Source organism: Pocillopora damicornis, chromosome 3 (assembly GCF_964200805.1).
Source record: "Pocillopora damicornis chromosome 3, jaPocDami1.2, whole genome shotgun sequence".
Classification (NCBI taxonomy): Eukaryota; Metazoa; Cnidaria; class Anthozoa; order Scleractinia; family Pocilloporidae; genus Pocillopora; species Pocillopora damicornis.
Window position 1 is genome coordinate 12,272,573 of NC_142672.1, and position 27,418 is coordinate 12,299,990.

Genomic DNA, 27,418 nt, shown 5'->3' on the forward strand with positions numbered 1-27,418 from the left:
TAACAATTTCCATGTGAAATTACCCTGTAAAGCGAACACGTCAGCTGGTCAGTTATCGAAGTCGCCCCAAGACAGATAAAGTTGTTTTTTCGAATTTTATTCATTTCTTAATTTGGAAGATCGAAAATTAAGAGAGTTCTCCCATCATCACCTTAGATAAACACCTTTTTCATTCCAAGAAATTTCGATCCGGCAAACCCTTTAAAAAGATCACAGTAAGAACCAGCATCCACAGATCCACGTGTAGTTAACTAGAGATCTTGAATATAAGAGTGATAGGGTGATATTGCAGTTAGATGTGGTTAGCCTCAACAATTTTCCACTAATCTTTCAATAAATATCATTAGGAAATTAGCCCCGACCAGTTGGTTGTACACTAGAGTTCAATTAAGTAACTCAAAATTTTTCTTCCCCGAATTTCCATCACATTTTTCCTACTTACCCTTCTTTTTCCCTTCTTTAAGGACACGTCACTGACTTGGAATCTTTAAATTCTTGCTTAAAGTTTGCTCTTCCTTTTACATTATTTTGCTGCGTTACTATACCAACCTTAAACACAACTTCCGGTATACGGAACTAAACGCTTGAGCAGTAACGGTCCTTTCCAATTTCAATTGAGTGGGAGAGCATAACAGGGTAATTTAGCATTATCAACTGAGTTGAAAACGTAAATTGGCCACCGTAAAGAGTTTCAAAGCTGACGTTTCGAGCGTCAGTCCTTCGTCAGAGCGAATGACGAAGGGCTAACGGTAAAAACGTCAGCTTTGAAACTCTTTTCGGTGGGCAATTTACGATATCAACTCAGTTGATATTACTAAATTACCCTTCTATATTTGAGACAGTCATTCCATAGCACTCGAGAAAAAAACCTGCCTCTGACAACAGATTTGTGGTCAGCCTCGAGGGGGCAGTTTAATGACTTCCACGTTTTCAGATCGAGCAACAATGACACTCTTTGAAAGCGATCATGTTTGTCTGAATCGATTTCGAATGACAAAAATAACAGATTTTAAGGGGGGTCAGTTTTTAAAGAAACTTTTATGCTGCGTCGGTGTAAATTCTTCGTTCTGACGAAGGGCTAACTCTCGAAACGTTAGCTTCGAAATTCTTATGGTAGCCAATTTACGTTGACAACTCTGTTGATAATCCCAAATTACGTCAGAGAAAAATTTAGCCTAATTTTTTCACGATCTTTAACCGTGACGTAGCTCAGTGAAGTGCTAATTGTAATATTGTGTGAAGACTGTTAATATAAACCTAGTAAAGGTAAACCATGGATCATTTTGCTAAACGACCATTTATCACTCTTGCCATTTACTTGATAAGTGATGATAAATTCTCAATTGTAAACCACGAGAGTGAAACCTGTGAAACAATTTCCTGTTTATAAGTGATATTGTGAAAACTTTCGATTAGTTTCGAGTTCAATCAATACTTTACAAGTGGAGGAACCTGTCTTTTAATCTTCATCCGCTCCGTTTTAAAAATTTATCTCAGTCTTCCACCACGGATCTCCAAGTTGGCCCATTTTTCCTATTTCTGTCCTATTCCAAATGCTTCCTACTAACTCCTTTTCCAATAACCTTCAAAAACTGTTCAATCCCCTTCGGAAACAAACAAAAGGAAACAAAAACAGGAGAGAGCACTTTTATTCCAAAGAATCCTCTTATCCTAAATGCGCGTGTGATTATCTTGGAAATGTAAATCACTTCTAATGCAGAAGGTAACAAGAAATATTTTGAGTGGACGTATGGTCCTAGTCTCGTGCCAAGACCCTACACAGCCAAGCGTCGCGTACCTAGACCTTCCACGGCCTAGCGGTCGTAAGGTCTCTACATTTCAGTCGCAGTTAAACAGTAGGATCTTGGTAGGAGATTAGTATAGTCCTTAAATGTACGGGTGGGTGGGTGGTTCAGTCCTTTGCCACCTCTCCAGCTCCTCCCCTCCGTTTTCTTCATCCTCTGGCGTACAAACAACCAAAACACGTTACTGATTGTGAGGGGTAAGATCTTTTAATGAAATTATTGCAAATGCACACCTCCAGGATTTTGAAAATATCCCTCTTATTCTTCACATTTCTTGATAAATTATGAGAAATTGTCATAGTTATTCTTATTCACAGCGGGGCCGGCTCCTGTCTTAATGCCTTAGTTTGTTATAGGTACTCTTCAAATTTTTTTTTGCGACAACATTTTGCGGCCAGTAAGAGGAAAGGGAGACAAATCTAGGAAAACAGGATTATCCCATAGTTTTTATCGAGGCATTTATGCATGCCTTCTCAGCCTGTAAGAATGTTCTGGCGAAGTTTCAGACTTCCGCTCATTTCTACAGTCTCTCCTTTGCCAAATCCGGTGAGAAGAAGAGAGATCCTGGGAACCAAGACAGCGAAGTTGCATTCCTCTAACGGTCTGATCGAAGTCGTGCTTGGTTAGAAGCGTCAAACGAATTCCATGTGACGCAGTTTGAGCCTCTTCCTATCCAGCGACATATCTGCCTCGCTTTTGACGTTGTTAGCTTGGTGACAAAATTAAAGTGCTTCTTGCCGTCGGGAAGCTTGACGATTCCAGACCCCGAAAGAACACCTACTATCACACGGTCTTTCCCAGACCCCTTTAGCTTGGTTCTAACGTAAGTCCCAGCCCCCGAACTTCCTCTAGCGGCGTCGCATCTACAAATTAGCAAATTGGCATTCGCCCGCGTATTACAGTGACTATACCACATTGTGTTTGATTTCTTGTCGCCAGGAAAACTTGCGAAGTGAATCTTGTATTGTGGACCTGCCCTATTAATCACTCCGAGCTTGAAAAAGGGTCGTTTGTGAGGTTTAATCAACTTAATTACTGCATAGTCAAAGTTTGATGAATCGGAATTACGGCGCCAGCTTTCCGGAAAATTGACTTTAACCACACGAATCCAACGGAATTTTCCATTGCGTCGCAGAACTCCTACTCTCAGATTGGCCATGTCTGTCAGCGGCCGTTGACCATCGTGAACGCAGTGCGCTGACGTCAGAACGTGAAACGGAGAAATCAGTGATCCTGAACATTCGAAAGAACCTGCTGCAATTTTGACATATGGCGAAAAAGGAAATTTCTGAGCGAGTGTAGAGGTGTTTAATCTAATGCGACCGTCACGCCCAAAGATAATTCTCTTGAAGCGACGTTGCTCAAAAGTTCGGGAAAAGTTTTGATAACTTTCCTCCAGAGATGAGGACAAAAGTTCGGGCTCACCAATTACTGAGTCATCTCCTAACACGTGTTGAGTTTCAGATCTGTTACCTGAGTTGAAACGATCTAAATCATGAACAGAGAAATTTGTAAATGTTACCGAGCCATTGTGCCAAATCGTTTGGTAGCTAAAGTCGGTGAGATCTTCTTCGGGATCATCGAAGGACACTGTAAAAGGGACATTTTTCAAGAAACCGTTGCTGATGGTTTTCGTTTCGGAAATCGTGGTGGTCTTGTTGCCACCAAAGTTGCCGCCTAATTTCTTTGAGCTAAGAAATCTTATGGCTTTTTGAGGCTCCTTCGTTTTTTCCGGGCGTTCCAACGCAGCAATAACTTCCTCGGCCAAATAAACTCTCAGCAACAACGCAACAATTATGACAGTTTTCCAAGAAACGAAGCTCCTCATTTTCCCTATCTCTTGTCTCTTTGAGGTATTCTTCCAAGTGAGCTGTTAGAGTCTGTGTCTGTGATCTTGTTTTGATGTTTTTATATGCATATGATTGCGGTTGTTACGCAAAATTTTTTCCTTAAAAAGCACAAAGAACAGGCTCAATCTCGTCAGTCCGATATTCGAGAGACTTCACGGAGATCGCAGGCGAAAGAGCGAAAGAATGACTAAATATTCCAAAATAACGCACACGCGTCTAAGAGCCTTCTTAAAAAATCTATACCGTAACAGTTTCGCACATACGTAAACTCATGAGTAGAGAATTGTTTTTGGTAAGAAACAACTTGTTTTTCAAAGGTTCATGTCGGCTCTTTAGATCTTGATAACTTTTTAAAAAAATGCTCAGTTTCCTAAAAAGTACACATTAACCATTTATTAAAAAAATATTCGTGAGAATTTAACCTAAAAGCTTCCTCCATCTGCTCTCTCACGGTCCTCGGTTTAATTCACTTGTTCCACAGGCGTGGGTTTGTAGGTCTACGGACCAAATCAGCGCCTGTTTAAGTGAAACCGCAGCGTCCAATTTGCGACTTCGGTGTGGGCTGCAATTGTGTGATGAAACAAAAAAGAAAGTTCTTTTTAACCTCAAATGAAATATGTAACAGGAATAAATTAACAAAGGGAGCTGGAAAAGCATTGTTTCTAAAGGCGTTTTTTTTTTCACGGGTCAGCTCTTTTAGAAAAGGAAAAAAAATTAGTCTTTAATTGTACCGCGTTTTATCTTTGTAACAACTTAAAAAACCTTGAAACGCCTGACTGGCTTAGCTCAAGTATTTTGTTATTATTTGGCAAGAGAGGACTTTTCAAAGAAAAACAACGGATGATTATTGCTATGATGTCAAATTCCAGAACATTTCCAAAGGAATTTTGGTTGTCGTACTACCTAATGTGAAGGAAGAAAGAAAAAACAGTTATGAAAATGTGAAACTTCCCATTGACCTTCAGATGTGCTTAAATATCAGTGCTCGACTAATACATGATTTACTTCGTTAATTTTGACATAATGCCAATGGAATATTAAACTGTGGGAACTGTGTTACGCACAAAATATACATCAGTAGTCTCTGATTTTTTCTCCTGGATATGTAATTTCCGGAGTCTTAAAGACTAACCTCAAACAATATGACGCATCATAATGTCAGCTATTCAGTTAATGTTATTTTAATTTTGTGCTGCGTCAATACCTTTAACAAGCAGTAAACTGAAATTACGTCTGAATAGAAACGGAGGTACTAAATTTTTTTTTCACTTAATCATAATTGATAACTTCCATGTGTGAATTTCGTGATTTGAAAAAAATAGCTGAGTCGCCCACGACGGTGAGAATGAAATTCATTCAAGCCTCAATAAAAGAAATATAAATAACGAAATGATAAACGTTAACAATAATCCAATGGATTGTCTAGACCCGCTCTTGATAATCTTGAAAAGATTGAGCCTTCTTCGAAAGGGAGTATATCAGAAAGTTTTGTCTAGATTTCTGTGTCACCTAGAAACTCTTTGTTTACGGCTAACATTTCCTAGAGATCGCAAAGAAAGTTTTTCTGTAGGAGCAAGTTCCTTTATCCCGCCCGCTATTTCCCGCTTATTGTCTGTGTAATGTTTACAAATTAGTCTAAGAGAGCGTTAGTTTTCTCTGACAGTAATAGGAGGTAATCCTTAGCGAGTGTGTGTCGCCATGTTGCCGCTTGATCCAATACACGAGTGGACCAAACGACTTTGGAGAAAGCTGTGGCACTCAAAACAAATTGCGGTGTCCTCTTTCTCTTGTTAAACCTGACCAGTTTTATCTAACGATTGTCCTTTGACGTCATAAAAGAAACTCAGTGGCTAAAAAACAGACGAACTTGGAATTCACTGTAAACATTCCTGTCCGGCAAAAAAAATTAGAGGCTAAATTCATCTTTCAAGAATACTTCGACCCCATGCTTGCGCCATTTTTCAAATGGCTAACACCCTTAGTTCTTCATTAAAATTATGTCTCCTTCGTGGAGATAGAATTTTCTTACATCAAAATTATATTTCTTTTCTTTTTGTATCACTTATTACGTGCACGGATGAGAACACATATTCGACGAGGAATTCAAAATTGTTCTAGAAAACTTCCAAACTGAGATCAGAAGTGTTGATAAGAAAGTACTCCTTGTTGTCAAGATCTACATGCACAAAGTTCAAGTGGTCAGTTTTCGCCCAATCTTGATCAATGAGTTGGAAAGTGGGCTAATGGTGTATATACCTTAAGTCAGAGACACTCTTAATCGTCAGGTCACCACGCATTTACGAAAGAATCGATGTTGGTCATGATCATTTAAGGAAAGATATGTCACTTGGGAATAAGTACATGTGACTGCGCCAAAATATGGAAACATGTATTCATGGAAAAATCCTAGATATATAGTGATTTCACCCCTAGTGTTTCCTTTTTTAATGGAGTTCAACTGTTTTTAACGACCTTGAGCTCTTGCTCATACCTTGACTGAAAAAGTAACTCTGAGTTGCAACGTTTGTTATATAAGCTATTAAGCCCTCGCTTTATAACATGATAAAAAGTGATGCTATATCAAACGCACTCCCCAATTGATTACACTCTATGTCTTCAGATATCAGCCTCATTCGTTTGCTAAGTTCAGTCACCCAACACCATTCACCACCATTTCTCGTCGTCCTTGAAGCACAGATGAACAATAGATAAGCTCATAGATATTAGTTATATTAACTGATTGTAACGTTTCAAAACCTACGATTCGAACACGACTTGCTGGGAAGACAACGTTCATTCCTAGTGTTCACGGTCTAAAAGGCTTTACTGAGGGTGCTCTATAACTTTTTGCGGCTGCGCGGGTATCCAACGCTCTTGAATTTAAACCCACAATCGATGTTTAATTACCTTCTATAGATAACATTAAGATGCATTCTAAAACCCCTTGATAGCACACTGAAGTAAACAACATGCTCTATCTCAGACCTGCTATTTTCAAAAAGTCTCTGATTATTATCGCATACCAAGTTACGAAATTGAAGTCACGATATCATTAACTTTTTTAGCGTCCCCTAGTAGGGGGTATACCTCAAAATAGAGCCAGACTTTAAAATATCACTCTGTTAGAGCTATAGCTAGAGTAGACTGCCCCTAAGGTCGAAATAATTTTTATATTCTATACTTTTATCATCTTCGGGATCATTTACTTTCAAGGCCGGCGACCTTGACTTTTAGAAATTCACAGCTACATATTCCTGTGGTTGTTTTCAGGTGAGCTACTATTTGGTGATTTATAAGATATCGTTTGATAAATCTAAGAACAAACTGATTCATTTACCATCGCAATTTTTCTCATTTTAAGCGGTTAATAACCAGCATCTGATTTGTTGAGTTCAAGGCCTGTCTCTCAAGTCAGAATTGTTGCGAAATCGTGGTTTTATCTACGCTCTCCATCGCACCATGTCCGGAAATGTTTACAACATCTGTCGCGTACCCTCGCTTGCCCCTGGAAACATCTCCGGAAGAGATAGAATGTATCTAACAAGTCAATCCAACACTGACCACCTCCTACATGCGTGAGCTGCTGTTACTAATAACTTATGTTATGTTCAGATTTCCGCCGGTATCAAGAAATCGTGGCGAGCACCGAAAAAGCTCCTCTTTAAAATAACGGTTGCAGGAGTTTCAAGAAAACGCTTTGATTGTACTCTACTTCCCATTAAAACGTGATTTACATTGGGTGCAAGTTAATTAATCCACGCATAACTTTCACAACAAGCTTGCAAACTTTAAAATGGTCTTACATCGACAAATATTACAGTTTTCAATCTAGCGTAAAAACTTACGATCTGTTGCTCCCTCCGATTTGCCCGCCTACGCGATCGTGCTTTCTTTAAGTTACAGCCATGGAAATTTTATCAGCCCCTCGGGAGCTTATTAAAATATTTACAACATGTTTACGTTTTGAATTTCGTCTCTGTCCGCTAATTTCAGTCGCCAGTCTGTCTCTGTACTTAACATCTCTCCTTGAGGAGTTTTCACAATACAATCACTAAACTCTGTTAGGGCCCGTTACACTCTAAGAATCCTTAATGATGTAAAGCGATTAACTTTCTCTCGTTTACCGTCAAGAAAGTTTTGTTCCGCAACAGTTTAGCCAACAGTAAAAACAAATATATAGAGAGAAGTTTGGAGCAGATTTAGCATTATCTAATTACTTTTTGTCAGTTTGTGGAGCTAAAAAATAACGAAAACAAAAATAGCAAAACAAGAACCAAAGGTAAAGCCGACCAAACAAAACAGCCTCACGATTTTGGCGTATCATAAACTTATCGGCAGTTGTTTGCTGCTTTTTGCCCCGTTAGATGTGTGTGATTGAAAAATTTAGTTTAGTTTTCAGATATTAAGAAAGTTGTCCACGCAAACTAATTGTGAAGCTAGATATTTATGACGAAGAACAAAGCGCAACTCAAATGCAATTCATAACACCACTTGAAAATTGACATTGATAATAAGTCTTACACAAGAAACTGCAAATGTCTCTAATGCAAACTTCAAATCACAATCGCAATCAATATTATAAGTTATTTGTCTTTTAAATACTTTCAGAGATTCATTACTTGGATTCCTGATTTCGTAGATCTGTGCATTTAGAGTTCTTTCCAGATACGCGTTACAATTTTTAAGTGACATCGTTTGGGCTGTTTTCAGAGGCATCATTGCAGAAAATTGCCGTGTATACACGTGTCGCCTGTATACACGTTCCTGTCGTTTGGTAATCATTGTGTGTGTCATTGTCAATTGAGTGTCCAAAGTAATCCGAGATTGCATTGGTCTTGCTTTACTTTGCTCTGCGATTGGTCCAGAAAACTCGAGCCACCCTCTCCATTAATCAGTTCAGCAAAACCAAAAACAATTATGACTTAGTCGCCCGCGTTTTCCCGCCCTTTACGAACTTTGCGTTCTCATTGGTTTCTTCTGATCGGCTGTTGTGATTACTTTGGTTTTAGCTTTGCTTCGAAAAGCGCATTATTTTCGATACTTGCTTGAAAATGGATGTGTGTCAACTGGTCGGAGTTCAGTTTGTCGCTGGATATTTATCGAGCTCCGAAAAAAGAACCAGCAAACATCGACAATTTAATTTTTTAAGGGAATGGTTGGCTTGTTATTCGTAAATTGGGCGCTTTCTTCTAATTGAGTAGGTTTTAGACGAACAATACTAGAAACTCACTATTGCGTTATTATTAGCTCTGGTTAGATTTGTCAAGTCTCAATCCAACTAAACTCAAGCTCAATCTCTCACTTTTCAGAAATATTGTTTAACAATAGAATATAAGCTGCTTGTGCCATGCAGACGACTCACAGCATTTCAAATATTAAAATACCACTGTATGACAAACGACCCCGCTCCATTTTTTTATTTCATGTTTTTTTTTCGTATTTTTGAGTTAAAGAAAGTTTATCTTTGGAAACATTGGCCTATTTCCATGCTTTTCTCCAGACGACCGATACTATTTCAAGTCATAGTTACCAGTGGATATCTAGATATACACAAGAATAATTTTTTTGACATCTCTACCTATGTCAAATATTGAAAGTATTAATAAATTCGTCCGATAGTTCTTGACATGTTGCCAATTAATTGTCACTAATAGGGCGCAGGAACTCAGTAATGGAAATATTTCGGAGGTGTTTTGACAAACTTTCTTTCTGTTAAGGAACCAACGCACTTCTCGGGAATATAGGAATATAGTAGGGAATATAGGTTCTTTTGTTGTCGTCTGGCCTTGTTATTTTTTACGCAGGCCTCCATTTAAACCAGATTTAAAGCTGAGCCGGGCCTGCCTGTATAAATATCACAAATGAATAAATAAATAGATAAATAAATTATCTATTTCTTCTTCATTTGTTTAGAACTGCATTTATTGCATTGTTAATCTAAGTCTGGCTTTTATATTATTTCCTAACTCTCTAAATCAGTGGTGTCAGATTAGTTATAATGCATTGGTCCTCTTCCCTCCTAAATTCAGTCATTCCTCAATAAAGAGTCGAAAAACCTCCCCACTTATCTGTTAATTTGCTTTAATTTGGGTTATGAATTGTCTTGTCCGATGTGTCATTGTCGTTGCTCGCCCTCTTGGTACAGATTTCTTTCTCCTCCCAGCCTTCCTAGCCTGTAAAAAGCAGAGAGGGCGGCTATGATTTTCACTAAGAAAATACTGAACACTTGCCTGCCAAAATTATGCCAGCACCGCAAGCTACTCGAAATCGAGATCTCCTGGACGACAGTCGTATTCTCTGTAAATAATTCGGTCACGCCATCTCCTTAGCAAGGAGGAAGCTAATCTTACTATTCAGTCACAAACCTTTGTCTGGTTTTTCCAAACAGATAACAAAACCCTGCCGTAGCGCTGTACGTAAGCAAGATTAAGATGACATCCAGGGGAAGGAGAGAAAAGGCTACTTCCCGCGAGTGTTCTCGCCGGTATCTTTCGTCGCAAACGCGCTTTGAAACTCGCACCCACGCTTGATACGGGGGCCGTGAAGCATAATACTAATATAATAAATTTGTATGGTGCGTTGACTAGTTGACTATGACGTGACCAATTAGTTTTTTAACAAAAAAAGAGTTAAATGTAACAGAACAAAAGCAACAGTTTCTCATATAATGAATGAATTAATAACTTGTCGAATGGGATTATTTAAAACAACGATATTTTGAGAGGAATGATGCGGCGTGAGAGTTCTTGCATATGTCATCTAACACTTTCTGAAAGTGTTTATATGAAAAGACCCGTCCCAAGCCCTTCGTAAGATGAGTGAGTAAGAGAAAAACCTGAAAGACTGGGTGAATTTCTCTCATTAACCTCATTAACCGAGAACCTGAGCCATTTTATTGTTTATATTTATTAGCAAAGTATGTTGTTATATAAATACAACTTATTTGCCATTCATTTTGACTAAGTTAAATTCAGTTAAATAAGCTAATATAATATTATTCTTGCCCTGAATCTTCCTCGTGGGAGCAGTCGATAGTATAAAAAGAGAAGTCTGTTATATAAGTTAAAGAAAATCTAACCAATATTTGAGTTAACGATTGGGAGTTACATAACAACAGTTAAAGATTGATAACTAGCTCGTAGGAATTGACAAAGTCCTTTCCGCGTAAATGCATGTTGAACGTATATGCAACGTTCAAAGCAGAAGTTCATTGACTCTTAAACCTCAAAATGCTGAGCTTCCGCGGACAATAATTACGAAACGTTTTTCTTAAAGCTTAAATGCAGTGGATGCCCTAAAATCAGGTGTCTGTTGGGGGACCACTATTACACGTGCCTTGAGTTTGCGTATTGCTATGAGTTATACCACAGTGCTCAAGACACCTGCGAGAGTCATAATATCATCCTCTTTTTCCCTAGAACAACGTGGAACATATGCGGTGGCTATGTTAGCTTTGTTGTGAAACCCATGGAATTTAGGCACGAAGATTACATCACATTCCGAAATGGAATTTAACCATGCAGATGGAAAGAAGATTAAAAAAACACGCAACCTGAATGTATTAAAGGAGTTTGGTCCCAATCTACTCGCGTACATCTGATTTTAGAATATCTAATTTATATAAATTGCCTTCGTTTGACACATGCGTGTTTGGATGTCCGAAGTCGAGGCTAGCTGGTAAATATTTCCCGTACAAATAAGTAGTCTTTTTAGACGTCTGTCCTTTAGATGTTCCATTGCACAACTGAAAGATTTTCAAAAGAATAGCTGATTGATAACGTGGGGTATCACAACCCTATTGCCCTGTACAAAGAAAAAATTTCGTGACTACCATTTCCACGAAAACGGCCGTTACTTTAAAGTTTCCATAGCTTCCCCTTTGAGTTGATTAAGAGCTTTCTTTGTTTCTAATGGTTGGGAGAGACAGGCATTTTGGCTTTTTGGTCGATTGAACCTTTATGTCTTCTTGGAGGCAGACCCATCCAGGCGCGAATTTGCGCTAGCTTTAGAGGTGTAATCTTCGTGCCTATGTTCATGAGACGCATTTTTCCACGAAACCGTACGCGGCTTCCCAAACCAGTAAATACTCCGAACACGAACCGTTCTACTACTTTACCTTTCCTCATCAGGGCGTAGATTCCTGCACCAGAGCTTCCGGCGTTAGAATCGCAGCGATTGATGATGGCATGATTACGACAATGAGCTGCACAATTCGAGTACCACAGAGTATTTTGTTCTTTGTCGAAGGGAAAAGAAGCGAACTGGATTTTTATTCGAATGTCCAGGGCGGCAGGAATTTCATACATGCCTAGGAATTCATTGTTGTGCGCCCGTTTGAGTCTTATGACGGAATAATCGTAACGGTAATCGCGAGAGAGAGTCCATCCTCGCGGAACTTTGACGAAGTCGACTCCAATTTTGATGACCTTTCCTTGATGCCTCAAGACGAGCACCTTCAAGTGCTTTACATCGACGAGGTAATTCATGCCATCGTGAACGCAATGTGCCGCTGTCAGCACATGGTATTCTGAGATAAGGGTGCCTGTGCAGCCAGTAGATATCCTCACCACCGCAGAGTATGGAAGCCGTCTCGAATCGACATAGCGGACTTTAATTCGTTCATCTGGACCAAATACAGCTCTTTTTCGCCGATGACGCCCCATGTTAGGAGGATCGTTGACAACGTCAAAGTCACCGGAAACCATATCGGATACTTCTAGCTCAAAGTCTGCCATCTTGCTCCATACGTCTTGAGTTGCGTTTCCCATCCCCTCGACCTTTTTAAGCTCCACTAAGGTGAGTGTTAAACTTCCATTGGACCAAAAGGTTTCATAGTTGAGCCTTGGTAAGCTGTCTTTAATGGAGTCATTGGCTGATACAGTTAATCCGTCGAAATCCAGTTCATTAGAATTAGTATAGTTCCACCCAAGTGAGCTGGTTTGGTTTGTTCTCTGCAAAGAGGTGATGTTCACGTCTTGGATGTAAAAGCTAAGAGGTGGAAAATCGTCGTCCATCACGTCCTCTGGTATTTTGTGTGCTTGTTTGTTCGACACATTATCACCTCCTTTTGGAGAAGAAGTGAATGGCACACGCTTAATCCTTTGTCGAGACGAGAAAACAAGATCAGGAAATTGTAGAGCTGAACACAGCAAACTCGCGACAGCGAAATATTTTACCAAAGTCATTTTGCCCGCGCTTCGACTGATTTGGTGAGAGGTGAAGAACGTTGTATTCAAAGCTTGATACTAGAGAAATCTGCCAATGAAATAAAACCGATTAAATAAATTTTAGTACCACGTAAATTTTATACCCACGTAAAACCACAAAACGAGAACGGTCTCTTTTATGAATATTTAAAACAACCAACCCAGAACGCGACAGCTGGGGAAAGCTGAAATGTCTACCGCTGTGAAATTTGTGAGTATCACATATTGAATTTTCTACACTTGAAACGATGATCCATGGAATTATCCGAACAATGTTGGATAACCTCCTTGTAAGGGGATTTCCTTTTCTTTTGTTTTAAATCAGAGAAATAGAAACTATTTGTTGTTGCTTTATATCCTCCGTTCAGCCTAGTTTACGCTAGCCAACTTCCTGTAATTAACGTTAGCTTATCAATTTGCACCAAAAATAGAAGTCGTACAGATAGAATCTCGATATCTCGATATATCACAAAAAGTTTTTAATAAACTGACTTATCTCAATTATTCATCCAAGGAACTAAAAATGAATTATTGAAGTGGTCTACTTCCTTTTCCCATACAGCTGCATAAGAAAGTACGAGAGAAATTTTGTTCAAATTTTTTTTCTTTTTTCGATTGTGGTGACGTGCGCGCTTTACGTTCATGAATGAGATATTTGTTGCGGACTCCTGGTTGTGGGCATTTATAAATACATCTATAACTTCCATAACATTTTTTTTTCTTCAACCCAAGGCAACTACAATCTTATTTGATTTGCCGTTAAGATTCTGTCTTCATTCTGAGATAATTTGGTACTCATAATGAAAGCAACAGGAGTCAAAAATCGTAATAGTTGTGACATAAGTAGACCACTTTTCTAATTTATTAACACAACAAGAACATTTGCGTGAAGTATCCACTATTTGATATCAGTGGACTGGTACTGACGACAAATAACTTGCCTGACTGATGCTATTATAACGACAACGCTTCCAATAGACCATCATATCGTATATTCAGTTCTCCGGCTTTGAAATCCTAATGTAATTGCAATTTCTCGGCCTTGACAACAAAACCTAATGTGGGTTGATTTCCTTTTTGTGGTGATTTCAGCCCGCGTGCGTAAATCATTCATGTTCACATAGTTGAACTGAAGTGTAAGAATCTCCCCTCCGATTACTTTCCAAAACGAAAACATACTCTAGTGTGGCCAACTGGGGTTAAAAAGTCAGTATTTGCCATCGAAGCTTGCCATGAAACAGAGGACGACAGTTAGTTTTCTGCGATGCTTCATTTGTGATGGCGGCAGATTATTGTGCGCTCACCGGTATGAATTTTATCTACTTCAGAGAGAGGAGCATATCGCGTCTTGTACATTTCGTCAAAATATTTCTGTTTTGTCTTTGCAATCCGTTTTGACCTCGGCTCTATCCCTGTGGCCATAAATATATATATATTTTTTTTTCATCGTTTGCTTTCTTTAGTGGATTACTTTTACTTACATTCAGACTCGTCGCTTGAAGCACCAATCCACAAAATTTGGAGGTAAAAGGAGATTTATAAGGAGAGTTATTTCTTTCTCAGGAATGAAGGAGTGCTTACGATGTCGTTCGTATCACGCGAATGTGGAAAAGAAATGACATCAAAGAATGCATCCTTGGGAATTCAATAGTCTATAGACACGTTTGAAAGTGTCAACATTTCCTGTTTTGTTAACAATTACTGAAATAGACAAACTATTTGACACTTCTTAAAAAATGTCCCCTAAAAATACAATCGAACCGTATTTATGGAACGCTGCCACTTGCAACGTGTGAGAGCATTCGCATCAAAAGTCCATTTAAGACTAAAACGAGAGCACTTCTAAGATATTCAGGGAATAACAAACAAACCCCTTTTGTCTCGCCATCGTTATTGCAAGGTATCAAATTGTTCATGGTCAGCTTTTCCTTCTACCCCTCAGGGCTGAGGAGCCCAGGGCTGGAGGGAGGGGTGGGGGGGGGGGAAGAATGTATTGAAGTACAACTTGGTTAATGTCATACAAATGATAAGCTAGCACATTCTGCCAAGATTTAACTCAAACTTTTTTTTTTTTTTTGGCATACCATTTTGAACACGATAATCGAGAGATTTCAGTAGAGGGGTAACAATAAGATTAACCGTTAGCCATAAAATGGCATAAAAAGAGGAAAAAATAGCCGTGAGGCGTAAAATTGACAACTCTTGGCCGCTAGTCGTTAAAAATGTAAACTGTAAAAATTAATATTTTAAAATAACAGAAGGAAATTAGCTGTTAGCCGTAAAATGGCAAAAATTTTAACCGTTGGTCGTAAAAACCATCACCTCAGGAGGAGGTTCTGATATACATTTCATCTCGGAATAGTTGGAGGAACACTCGAACCAAAACTCATAACGAAGAAAACAAAGCGCTCAACAAATCTTATACTTTCTGTTTGTTTCTGCCAATTGTTTGTTTGTTTTTCGTTTACATTTTTGCATGAAATTAAAGCAAAAACATTGGTCTTTACTAGTTCTTGATTCCACGATGAAGAACGTCAGCCAATTTCCAATTTCATCCAGATTTTTATTTCATCCTTCAATCCTGACCCTCAGAACTTCACTATCTAATTGTGTTAATTTTGACCCGAAAAATAAACAAACAGATAGCAGTACATAAAGATAAATCAATGTCAAATTCTGGCCATAAGAAGCTTCATGACCTCAACCTAAAGCTACCAGCTTGTGGTTCAATACCTTGAGTTATCCGCATTCAGGACAGATTATCTGATAATTAGGCTAACTTGCGTTGGTGTGGGACGAACGGCTTAATAAAAGTAGGATTACGTGTGAGAAGCCAGCCCCCACTCAAAATTTTCATTCAGTTATGTAACAAGTTTAGCTCCACAACCTAAGATAGGTCTAGAATTTGTAGCCGTTACGTCACGGTCTAGTTTTATCTTTTGGCTTTCTTCGTTTTTGTTTTTTTCAATTTTGCAATCAACGCCATTTTCATATTTTCCGTCAATATTGGCTATCTCCTTTCCAATTTCGCTCATCCTTTCCTCTTAAATGTTCATCGACTTTGGAAAACCTTCAATAGTTGATTACTTAAGTTTCCATTTCAACTAAAAACAAGTTTAAGCAACCTGAAAAGCCCTGAAATTAAAACATCTTGACGCACGAAATCTTTTTAACGTGAACTTCATGCGAAGTGCCATGAAAGGTACTTTGAATGTAATGTTTGGTTGCTTTCCTGATATCATCTGTCATTTTTCCGCTTTGAAGATTTACATCACCGCTCAGTCGTAAAAGAAAAATCTAAAACGAACTGGAGGATGGCAAAGAAACAAGTCCCAGGAAAGGAACAACAACACAGAAAGGTCATTTTAACAGTTTGAGTTCAAAATTGTTTAGACTTTTTACAATTTGTTTCCCGTATCAACTAACATTCCCCCCACGTTGTTTCAATGTCTGTCTCTAACACTGTATAAAGACTAGATTTTAGAATTTCTGACAGGGTTCTTAGAAGTTGATAAACATTATGTTAGTAACGGTTGAATCTCAGTTGATCATTAGAGCAATAAAAGCCACTTTAAACAATAACTTCCAGCAAGTACTATTAATCACGTTCTGCTTTTGCTGATGGACTCGTTTTACCGCGCGACAATTGCTAATCAGATGACTGAAACGCGGTTATTGCTGACGAACAAACTAAATTTGAATGAGAAATTCGCATGTAAAATACTTGGAAACTCAATGTGTTACTTACCGACTTGACTAACTGAAGAACACCACAAAGCGAAGCTCGAACTTTGTTTTCCGTTTCTCTGCGTGATAAGACGGCCCTCGCATTAAACGTAGGTGAAAAGTAATCAAAATAAACCAAACCATACTATCACACAGCAGGGAATCGACTTGTAATGAACACAATTTTTGGGATAGGTCATTTCAGCTACAAGGGGCTCACTCATGTTTTTTTTTAAAAGAAAAAACTTAAACGTCGTTTGCAATCAGTTCTCTGTTTCCGGTGTAGAAAGAAAAAGAACTTGCTTATTCTGCTATTGCTGCGATGACGCAAAAAATTGCAACTAAAAAACAAAATCGCGTGTTTGATCTAATTTTTTTTACGCTGCGACACATTAACTCCCATAGACGAGCCGCCACAAGACGAAAAAAGAATTGTAGTAAATTGAATTTAGCTTTAATTTCGTCTAGTAACTGACATTTTTAGCATTTTGTGGGTGAAACTTTATCAAGGAAGAACTTTGCATGACGCAACAAAGCGATTTGGTAATAAGAGCATAACAGGGATTGCATAGAATTTATTGCGCCGAAACAGCACGTGAATTGATTGTGCTTGCGAAATGCTACCATTTCTAAATCCGAACTGAATGTTTATTTGAAACAATAAAAGCAAGGTGCGTCATATTTCCATGTGTTCACTACAACCTTTGTCCCTCACAATTTACTTGCGTTCAGCCGTTGTGTCAATTTCCTTCAATGGATTTATGCCTATCGCACACGCTTGTTAGCAGTCTCTTGTTCAACGCTTGTAAAAGTAGTAGTGGATCAGTTCCTTGCAAAGATGTCATAGGGAATTAACCGAACATCAATTAGTTAATCGTGTCTGCAAGATTTTTGCAGCTCGGTCCGTTGGTTCACCGAGAAAAGATGATTAGTCGAAGTAGACGTTTCTCTTTGAGATGCCGCAACATCAAAGAAAACCTACTGTTAAAAAGTTTTCTTTGTTGTTCCTTCGACGAAATTATAATCGGTTCAGAATCTTTCGAATTCCTCTCTGCTTAAATTGTCGCGTTTACTTATAAGGATAAAATCTCATGCAACCGTACATTTGTACATACTTAGGGGGGTCATCGCTATACCACTGCCCGTCTCACAACATGCAGAAAGTTTATCTGGAGTTGCGTGTAACAAGTAACAGATTCACAAAGACATTTTCCCTGTTATGCTGTATTCAACTGTAACCTCACGTGGTGCGTTTGACTTAAACATTCTGCCAAAACTTTGAAAAAAATTATTGAAGTTCTTACTTACCGGTGTGTAGAAGAACAGTTAGATTTAACACCAAAAGCATAAGCCGGTCTTTTTACCTCATGGCACTCCTAATTTAAACCCGTTAATTTACGTCAAAAATACTCAAAAAGTTTGTATTGTTCAAACGCAATCAAATTATGCTAATTGCTAGCTTTGACCGCAGAACATACTACTAAAAGGTAAAAGGCGGGCAGGAAGAATTTTCCAGTCAATATTTCTCGATACTCTATGATGAGATTAAGAGAGCAATGCAACGTTACATTAACTTTGGTGACTTTTGAGGTCGCTGTATGATGTAACTCGCTGCTTGGTCAGTGAACCGAAAAATTCTAGATCGTGGTCGTTTCTCTAATGCAAGTATGGTAAAAAAAAAATAGAGAACTTGCTAGAAACTTCGCAAGCAATCCTCCTGTTTCTGCAAGAACGGTATATCTTTTTCAAACAAGCAGCTCTGATATTGTTTGATACAAAAAAAACTTTCTTCCTCTATTCATAAAGACTAAGGAAAGGTATTGAAAACTTGCATAAACGCAATGAACCTGTAGAGTTTATCATCAAAACAATGTGAATTGAGGCGCAAAATGTCTTAAAATCTTTTGTTAAGTTTCAAATACTTTATCTTCAATTATATTCTACCATTTTCCGGTTGAATTATCCATCGGCAATATTTCTTGAATCGTGAGCAACCAATATTATCTGATGGAGTTTGTTCCGGAAATTTGACTGATGAATGAAATGTTTCCGAAAGAGGTTCTAAGTCTTGTTTATCGTGTATGGACAATTCGTCCATTGCAAATATCGCTTTCGACCGTGTACTGCATGCGATGGCCGGCGATAAGTTGTTGAACAAATTAAACATTGTCTGATAAATGTTCTCTCAACAGGACTACATTAAAAAATCCATAGACTAAACAAGATTACCAGCAAAACACATTTTCAGCTCAATTCAGCAGACTTGAAAACATCAACTAAAGTATTTCAAAGAGAGACACTTTCAATCATCAAATTGCTTTTTCCACACATTAAAAGTTATTACTATATTTGGAACAACTGGCAAATTTGAGGATATTGGATAAACCAGTTAGTTTTGTCAGTGAATTGAACAAAACAGACCCACTGACTGCTTGCTTGGAAGAAAAAAAAGTTATGATGTTCTGAATCTCAAGTTATGCTATCATACAAATGAGCTAAAGTAGTTAGGTACGTGCATGTGAACAAAAGGCATCAAATTTCCCCCATTTTATTTTCGTCAAGTTACTTTCCAAACACAGTTTGTGTGGGAGTTTGTACAGTTCAAGTGTTGCTGTTTGTTTTTCTTGTGGTAATAAGAAGGAAATTCAATTTATGTTACTTTATTTAGCTGTTTTGTCCGCGGGGATTACGGTTTTGCGAATTAGAGGTTTTTCTTATCTTAATGGAACAACTTTTCGTAGTCCGTCACAACTGCAAATGCTAATTCCTTACGATTTTACAGTCAAGCAGCAAAAGATGGTCAAGGAAGGAACGATATTTTCAAGTTTCTAATTGTAGCGTTGGATCAAGAGAGAAGCTGTGTGGAAGATAATTCCCTGGCCCAGTTGTATAAAGGGTGGATAACTCTATCTAACGGATAAATCGATATCCAGCGGATAAGTGGTAAGTGCAGTACAACACGTACTGCGCTATTCACCGGATAGAGATTTATCCAATGAATAGCGTTATCCAAGCTTCGAATAACCAGGGCCAGATGCTTATAATTCGAGTAAGTCCGATCGCGAATGCTAACAAGACAAACTGTAACTGAATTTACATGCAAATACTTTCACTGGTATGAAATTATCAAACTTTACTGAGCGGCCAAGTATTTCGCCGAATATCTTTTCCGCGTCAACTTATTTTTCAAAAATGAGAACAATCCGCAAAAATTGCCGTAATGTACTGCAGTTTTGGAAAAGAGTAATAGTCAAAAAACCTTACCTTACAGGACGAATGTTGCTGACTAAAGCCTAAAGCTTTGCTCGTTTTCAAAATGCAGCCGACGAATTTATCTTTGCACGTTTTTGCATACCATCACTTCTTAAGCGATCGTTCCTATGACACGGAAATAACATTCCCTTGACCTTTCATATGGGTGCGTCCCAGAGACGCTTTTTAACTTCAAGTGAAACTTCCGGAAAACTGAACAGGGTCTCAGATATTCGTACGAATCATAAATGATTGTTGAAACTCCCACAGGTACCCGAAAATACCGCGAAACGCAGAGCTCACGGCTTTGGAAAAGAAAGATAATCTTGAAAGATAAGAGACATCTAGAGTATAAAACCGACATACGGCCATTTGAGTGGGAGGTCTAGGTATCGCACTGGAAAGGAATGATTAAAGGAAACCCGTAATAAGCCCAACGAATGATTGATCTCATCCAAAAGTCACGGGAAAAGTCACGGGAAAGCTATTCCGATTTTCGTTAAACACGAATCGTCTTGCTATATTTTAAAATGACATTTAACGAGGTAATACAAAAACTTGAGACTTACTTGCAACTTACTGCCGCTTTCAACACAGATCTTGCTTTGTTCATGGGATGGAGGGACGACGTTGTCCTGATTCTGTACGTGCCGAAGCAAAGGATGTATATGTGCTAGCAACTTCCGTCTAATAGAAGTGGCAACAAGATCATCTGATATTACATAACCTGTACACGAAAACCGCCAAATGAGGAAATTTTTGCTGTCAACAGACGGAGTCAGGTGATAAATTAATGAAGGGAGTTGTGCTGGGTTTTGGCTGTCAGCCATCAAGTTATGTTAGGTTCACATTGACTGAGAATTTAAAATCAGTCGACACGATGCTATTTTAGGACGCTCTTCTCGTGTGTGGTCTGTAATCGAGATTTGGCTATTTTTCCAAAGTGGAGATTTGGAGATGTTGTTCAGAATATTACAATATCTCTAGTGAATGACTAAGCAGCTGTGATTAAACGAGATGTCCAAGTTGTGGTCAACATGTTTCTACCCATTTGTTACCTGCATGCAGGGTGTATAAACCGGTAAACTGCAAGCTTGAAACATATCGAACCTTCGGCTTCTCAGTCTATCGTAATGGCTCTGCGTGTGACTTACCGTGAGTAAAATTTGAAGTTAAGAAGTTTGAGATTTTATGTCAAGTGATTTTGCTTATAAAAGGATACAATGTCAAAATTTGAAGATTTGGCGGTTCATGTTTACTTGACATTATGATATCGTTGTGAGAAACTCAAAATCTTTAATATTCAAGATTCGGCCGCATACCGAAGAAATTATAGAAAATTTGATATCATGCATGTAATTCAGGGCTTGGAATGCTAACAGGCGATTCAGTCGACTGATCTTAGCTACTCGAAGTCAAAGCGTAGTTTGGTTTCGCACCCTTCGTTTTCCTGTAAGTATAGGCGCAAGAAAGCCGCAATAAGTAAGTAGTCATAGCAGGCTCTAATGTCTTTTACTAAGCAGTGAAACAAAGCGTGCGTTTTCGTATTTCGGAAGGGCCTGAGGAAATAAGAGATTTTTTTTATCTAAGTGTTGAACATAAAGTGAAGAATGTAAACGCTGCCTAATTATACTGGACAAATCAGGATTTTGATGATTTCGTATGACAGTCAAATCTGTAACCGTCGAGACTCAGAGAAATCCTCTTAGTCTAAGGATTTATTCAAATACGAGAACCAGCTTTACGATGTCTATCTGCCTCAACAAGTCCGATAACACCAAAAATAAAGATGATTGAAGTTAAAAGTTATCCTGATTCAGTGATAATTTATCAACTCTGAGTGATTGGGGTCAAAAGTGGCAAATAGGGGTGGTTAAGCAGAGTACTGTATGAGAAGAAACTCCCAATACTCTCAGAGTGAATTAGACGAACGAGTCAGTTCACCCTCACGAGCCAAGTGACGCCCTAGTAATGGCCCTGTGTGGCTTTGTGGCAATGCATTGGAGCGCCAAATCGTAAATTTAGGATGCAATTCCTCGTCGAGAGATATGTATTTCCATGTTCCATTCTCCTAAGTCGTAGTCTCCTTGACTCGTTTTACGGTGCTCCTGAGGGGTGTGGAGGAGGATCTTCCTGTCAACTAAACCTGCCTTCAGCCTTGCACCTATTCTCAGAGGCATTATTTTAAGGCTACAGTTCAAGTCATCTTACAGTGTGATTTAGTGTTTAGGCCGTATAGAGAGAACCGGAAAACAAATTTTTAAGAAAACGATTTCCTCGTTAGCTCTGCTGCCAGAAAATCACATAAGAGTATAGAAAATAGTTTAAATTTGCGCAGAGGTATAATACATGCTAGAATGAAAATACATCAGACTTTTGCTTTAATTTCCTCTCGTGCTAAAAGTTGAGATAAAGTCTGTCTTTCTATAGCCTCCAGGCGTGGGCGTCTTTTAGGCGCGGTTTGGCTCACAAGCCAAAAGCGTGTGAATCAAAAAACCGAAAAACGTATATTTTGCCCAGGGCAAATGATTAGACCGCTATGGTTGTATCAGTTACTGATACAATCATAGTTGATACTGACAGCTACAGGGAGGAAACATCACCACACCGCAATTAAATTTGAGTTTGACACAAGGCAAAGCTTGTGCATGTTGACATATTCAAGACTCCGCTCCCTCTCAGTTCGTGTTTGCGTCGACTTTTCATACTTCCTGACGATAATTATCTTTAAAAACATTTGATTCAATAGGCGTGAGAACTACTTGTCAAGCCAAAAAATTAAGCGGCTTGTTGTCTTATTTGCGGTCAGCTGGGAAGTATCACCGCAAGGGATTCAGAAGCAATTTGCCGGATCACGATACTGCTGAGAAGCTTTGTTGTTTCTTTTCAGCTATTCTCTACTACTTTACTCCACAGGAAGGCGACAAAATCCAGGAAAAGGAAGTCACAATTCCGTGAAGCAACGAAAGCAGCCAAATCACGAGAGAGCAGATTTGGGATCAGATCAACGCCACTCCAAGAGCATGGATTAAGAAAGATCAAAAATACACTTGCATACGTTTTAATCCACTTAAACAAATAACTCTGCTGAAAAAAAAATTGGAAGACGAAAACCCTCCAAAGAGATTAAAATCTCTTCCATCCCATATGAGTCAAAATTTGCTCTTCGTTCTTTGTTCTACTCGTTGTTATGATTGGTTTTCTGGAAACGCCCAAACTTTCCTTTGATTCTGATCAATTCATCATCATCATCATCCCAGATTCCCTCCATGCTGCAACACAGACGTAAAAATAGTCTATAAGTTTGATGAGTCTATGTGGTCGCATTCTAAAGATAAACAGTTGACTAAGATCATCTAAGGACTTCCCCGAATTTAAGCTGAGACTCTGAAAGAGAGAGGAACGTGTCACGTCACTCTTATCCACATCAATTGAGAGGGGGTCGCACGGCGTAATCATAAGGGAGAACAGTACAGCAGGGGAAAAAAAAAGGACTCGGGTTTTAATATTTTTTCCCGTTGGGAACCTTGTAAGTGTCATGCTCTTTCCCCTTTGGGGTGAAATGATGGCTAGTGAAAGGGAGGGGGGTTGTTAGGGTCCCCTTAACTTTGCCTTAATAGGTATGTGCTGTCAAATAGTGCTTGGTTCTACTTTCCTTGGCTTTTAAACACCATAGACAGTTTCACTATTTAGCGTCTTGAATTGGATATCAAACCAGACCCGAGGTCTTAAATTGGTCGTGGATGTTACCGTGTGTGATATTAGCATTATTTTATATGTGTTTCTGAATACTCTGTCTGAAAATGATAGACGTTGCGCTATAGGGTTGACCTACAATCTCAGTTCATGTCTCTTTTAATTTTTAAAGTACAAAGCACCCTGGATTGATTTTATATGGACAAAAACTACATACAACTTGAAGGAAATTAACACTTGAAAAGTGTAAAGCTCTCAACTGTTTTAACTTAAAAATGCATCACTCAAAAAGTTTACACTACCAGTAAATGTCAAGTCTTCAGCCCTTGTAATGAAAACTTCAAATATTGTTTGTAAAGTCATCATTCTATTAATAAAGAAAAATATTTAACCCTTTAACTCCCAGAAGTGATTAACATGTAACTTCTCCCAATAATATCCATACATTATCCAGCAAAAAGGTAATGAGAATACTCAAACTTATCAGGTAGAAGTTGTTATCTTGATCTAACACCAAATTCTCATATGAGGAAATGTGTAAGTAGCTAAAGGGGAGAATTAACAATCAGATCTCTGGAGTTCATGGGTTAAAGTAGAACTAGGCTTAAATAAGGATAAACCTAGCTGCTAATCTTTGTTCTGAATAAGAAATGAATGCATTTCCTTCAGAAGGATGAATCGTTTTTCCTAAACGGCTATTCTTTCCATTTTAATTGCAGCTTGATAATGTTTGTGAACCAGAATTCTCTCATCAACTGATCTCTTGCTCTTTCTTTGGCAGTTTTGTGGAATCCTGAACATTTCCATCTTCATCTCTTGCTTCCCCTGCTCTCTCCACCTCATTCAAATACGTTAAGATTTGATGCTGGAATAAAGCAAAAATGAATAAACTTCTGTTCCAGAAAGTAGCTGTCAATCAAATTTACATTGATTAATCAATAGGGACCTTACACAAACCACAACGGCGACAGCAACGAGGACATGGAAAAACAATGGATCTAATTGGCAGAGCAATAACTCTGCACGTGTGTTTTAAAACTTTGTACATTTCTTAGCCATCCCAAGCAAAACAACAATGTGAAATCACCACAATTTGCGTCATCTACGAACTGAAATCATGACGGCAAATTATTTTAATTTCCATTTGGAACTCAATGCTTCTTTTATACATTATGCTAAAGTTGAGGTGTGGTGCGGTATGAGATGGTAAACAAATGGAGCCAATTTTTGAAATTCTAATTAAAGGCAGAAATTAATTTTTTAATCGAAATCTCCCTTGGCATTGCTGTCCTGATTGCTTAAGGTCCCTATTTACACCCTGACATCAGTATGCATATTCTCCATACTGTACATTTCCTGAGATGCTGATAAGGAAAACTTGTTTAACATTCAAGAGCTTCTCAAGTTGGTGATCATTTCATTCATTCCCTTAACCTCAATGTGTGATGCACAGGTCATATTTTAATAAGAAACCTCATCAATTTCCATAAAAATCAATGCATTGAACATGGCAAAAGGCAAATCAAGTATAACACTTATTGGTTATGCATTCAGTAACTACTCTTTGAATAGCATTGTTTACAACTTACAGCCACATCCATTCTTTTCAACCTTCTTATTCTTCTTCTTTTTGTCTCTGGTGCTGGGGTCCCATCTGATAATTCAAAAGCAAAATGATCAATACAAAGAATGAATTTTTACAAACACTTCTGTGGTCCCTGAAATGAGAAGTAATTAATATGTATTTGACAGTCAAAGCCATTAAAAATAGGGCACAAACTTTAAAGAAAAGCAAAAATCTCTGGATGCTGACTAACTTATCAATCAATGGTAAGCCCTCAATCTAGATACATTCAGTGAGTATAATTGCTCCAGTGAATAAAGAAATGTGCATGCTCTGATCGGTGGAGGATTGCATCATATCGCACAATAATCAACTCCTGCCAAGTGCCTTATTCTTGGGGATTATTCAACAATTTTTACTGCTTTGCCTGAGGCAAATAAGTGTTGTGTGTGTTAATAGACAAGATACAGCTAAATAACAATTAGATTAGAGATGCTTAAATTTGTCATGACAAAGTTAAGGTAAGTTGACATTGAAGTGTGGACATCTTGTATTCTGCAGCATACACCTTTATTGATATCTGACGGGCTATACCAGCAACTAAACTACTCTCTACATCTAGTTACAAGCTCGGCTTATATAGGTATGGTTGAGGATCCAGAACGTTCCGTTACATCATAATAGATTCTATTTATACATTGATTCAGGGATGGCTCAGCATGACACAGCTACTTCTAGAACATTCTTGAAGGTCACACCACAGACATTATCTAATTCTTCCAGCAGGTAATTATCTTAACTATCATTTGATTCAATAGGAATTAGAATTTATCTAAAATTATAAATCAGTGGTTAGCTCTCATTTTATATATATCCAGTCAAAAGCCTTGTGTGTGCTGATAGACAACACACAGCTAAATAACAATTAGATTATAAAAGCCGGATTTCTCTTGCATAATACTCTATGAGCGCAAACCCAGATTAACTATTACACAATAAAGAGAGTGAATAAGCATGAATAGGGCGAGTGCAATTTGTAATCTTTGAAAGATATATGAGTGCTAATTAACACCAAATTGCACAGGAAATCGTGTTAAAACCTATCATTAGTTTACATGAAAAAATGTATCACAGAAGGTCAAGACAGACAAAATTTTGACACGGTGCATGCTATTTGTAATTTGCACTCATGTAACAACTTTGCATTTTTGTTAATGAAAAATGTGCTTGTTTTCAGGCAATCAAAAGTGTGTAATGTTTTCATGCATATTACTATGATTACAACTAGACACTGTCAGGCTTCTCACATCATTTACATCTATCATGGATTATATAATAAGTTGAAGTACTAAATAAACAATGAAATTTTAATTGGTTCTTACTTATCATTTACAGAGGATGGATACATAAATTGCATCACCATTAACAAAAATTTGCTTTTTTTGATCAGATAAAAAACGGAGATTCCATATCCCATGGGTCTATACAATGATAGACTGTGCTTTGAATACCACTTCTTTATCACCACATTTTAAAGTCATCTGTGATCCATTAATGAACAGATACACAGCAGCATGGAATCTAATTGTCAAATAGATAGCAAGTAGCATAGCCAGTCATACTGAATAATTCGTGATACAAGGCAAACATGATTTACTCCAATTTTGTTTAGAAGTTTACCTGCAAAACTCCAGTCTGGTAGGTCAGTGAGAGGTCCATAAGCTATTCCATCGCGTGCTTGACCTCGGCTAGGGATTAAAATTTGCGAAAAATAGTTAAAATGCAACTATTCCTAGCTGCTAACATCGCTTCATTATCCAGAAACAGTTGACTACAATAGGTAAAATTATCAGCTAAAGGGACCACTATTAACCCGATATAGCACCACACTCACTAATCGCATTCACAAACACATGTAAAGAAGCCAACAAGGAAAATTGTAAAAGAGATTCTGAAATTTCAAGAGGTATTTTATCATGTATCTGACGTACGTACCTCAATCTCATTTTTTGCCCTGCATGAAGTGTTGGAAAAGTACTCCAATGTCTAATGCAATTCATAGACATCGCTGATGGTCTTGTCAACACTGGAAGCAAAATCAGACGAGACAGGAAAACTTCTGCATAAACGTAACATCAAAATCAGTGAAGAACCATACATATAATTTCGGAGAATTCGTACCTGCAATTCGATTTCGAATAAAGGCCGCCATCTTTGATTGAGCGTTCTCATAGTTCATGTAACATAACTTCTAGTATCACAAGGACAGAGCGGTGTCTAGGAATCTGGGTACTGGGTAGGATAAGCCTAGTTACCAGC

The 27,418-nt window shown here is 38.2% G+C and overlaps 3 protein-coding genes and 2 long non-coding RNA genes across 11 annotated transcripts; 1 reads left to right on the forward strand and 4 right to left on the reverse strand.

Moving 5' to 3' along the window:
* Positions 1-1,993: 1,993 nt before the first annotated feature.
* Positions 1,994-3,744, reverse strand: LOC113668863 (serine protease 23). The gene has a single exon (XM_027184815.2). The coding sequence runs from the start codon at positions 3,631-3,633 to the stop codon at positions 2,401-2,403; it is 1,233 nt and encodes a 410-aa protein (XP_027040616.2). The 5' UTR covers positions 3,634-3,744; the 3' UTR covers positions 1,994-2,400.
* A 5,815-nt stretch (positions 3,745-9,559) lies between these two features.
* On the reverse strand, positions 9,560-10,138 carry LOC149048255 (uncharacterized). Its single transcript, XR_016184642.1, has 2 exons — positions 10,021-10,138; positions 9,560-9,828 (listed from the first exon to the last, which is right to left on the reverse strand). It is a non-coding gene; the product is annotated as an uncharacterized LOC149048255 (long non-coding RNA).
* A 404-nt stretch (positions 10,139-10,542) lies between these two features.
* Positions 10,543-20,693, reverse strand: LOC113668883 (serine protease 23). Of its 6 annotated transcripts, XM_089199070.1 has the most exons (3): positions 17,896-17,935; positions 16,610-16,667; positions 10,543-12,910 (listed from the first exon to the last, which is right to left on the reverse strand). In XM_089199070.1, the coding sequence occupies exon 3, from the start codon at positions 12,838-12,840 to the stop codon at positions 11,563-11,565; it is 1,278 nt and encodes a 425-aa protein (XP_089055196.1). In that variant the 5' UTR covers positions 12,841-12,910; positions 16,610-16,667; positions 17,896-17,935; the 3' UTR covers positions 10,543-11,562. The 6 variants fall into 6 exon arrangements, with proteins under 6 accessions (XP_089055196.1, XP_027040653.2, XP_027040651.2 ...); XM_027184852.2 differs by lacking the exons at positions 16,610-16,667; positions 17,896-17,935 and adding an exon at positions 20,409-20,693; XM_027184850.2 differs by lacking the exons at positions 16,610-16,667; positions 17,896-17,935 and adding an exon at positions 19,852-19,991.
* LOC149048256 (uncharacterized) lies at positions 20,296-22,985 on the forward strand. The gene is made up of 2 exons (XR_016184639.1): positions 20,296-20,621; positions 22,756-22,985. It is a non-coding gene; the product is annotated as an uncharacterized LOC149048256 (long non-coding RNA).
* LOC113668884 (uncharacterized) lies at positions 22,885-27,408 on the reverse strand. 2 transcript variants are annotated; one of them, XR_016184618.1, is made up of 6 exons: positions 27,281-27,408; positions 27,095-27,185; positions 26,780-26,847; positions 25,125-25,189; positions 23,838-24,400; positions 22,885-23,111 (listed from the first exon to the last, which is right to left on the reverse strand). XR_016184618.1 is itself a non-coding variant. In XM_027184857.2 (5 exons), exons 1-5 carry the CDS (start codon positions 27,336-27,338, stop codon positions 24,287-24,289), a joined length of 396 nt encoding a protein of 131 aa, XP_027040658.2. In that variant the 5' UTR covers positions 27,339-27,408; the 3' UTR covers positions 23,679-24,286. The 2 variants fall into 2 exon arrangements, 1 of the variants encoding a protein (XP_027040658.2); XM_027184857.2 differs by lacking the exon at positions 22,885-23,111 and having other exon boundaries at positions 23,679-24,400.
* Positions 27,409-27,418: the final 10 nt, after the last annotated feature.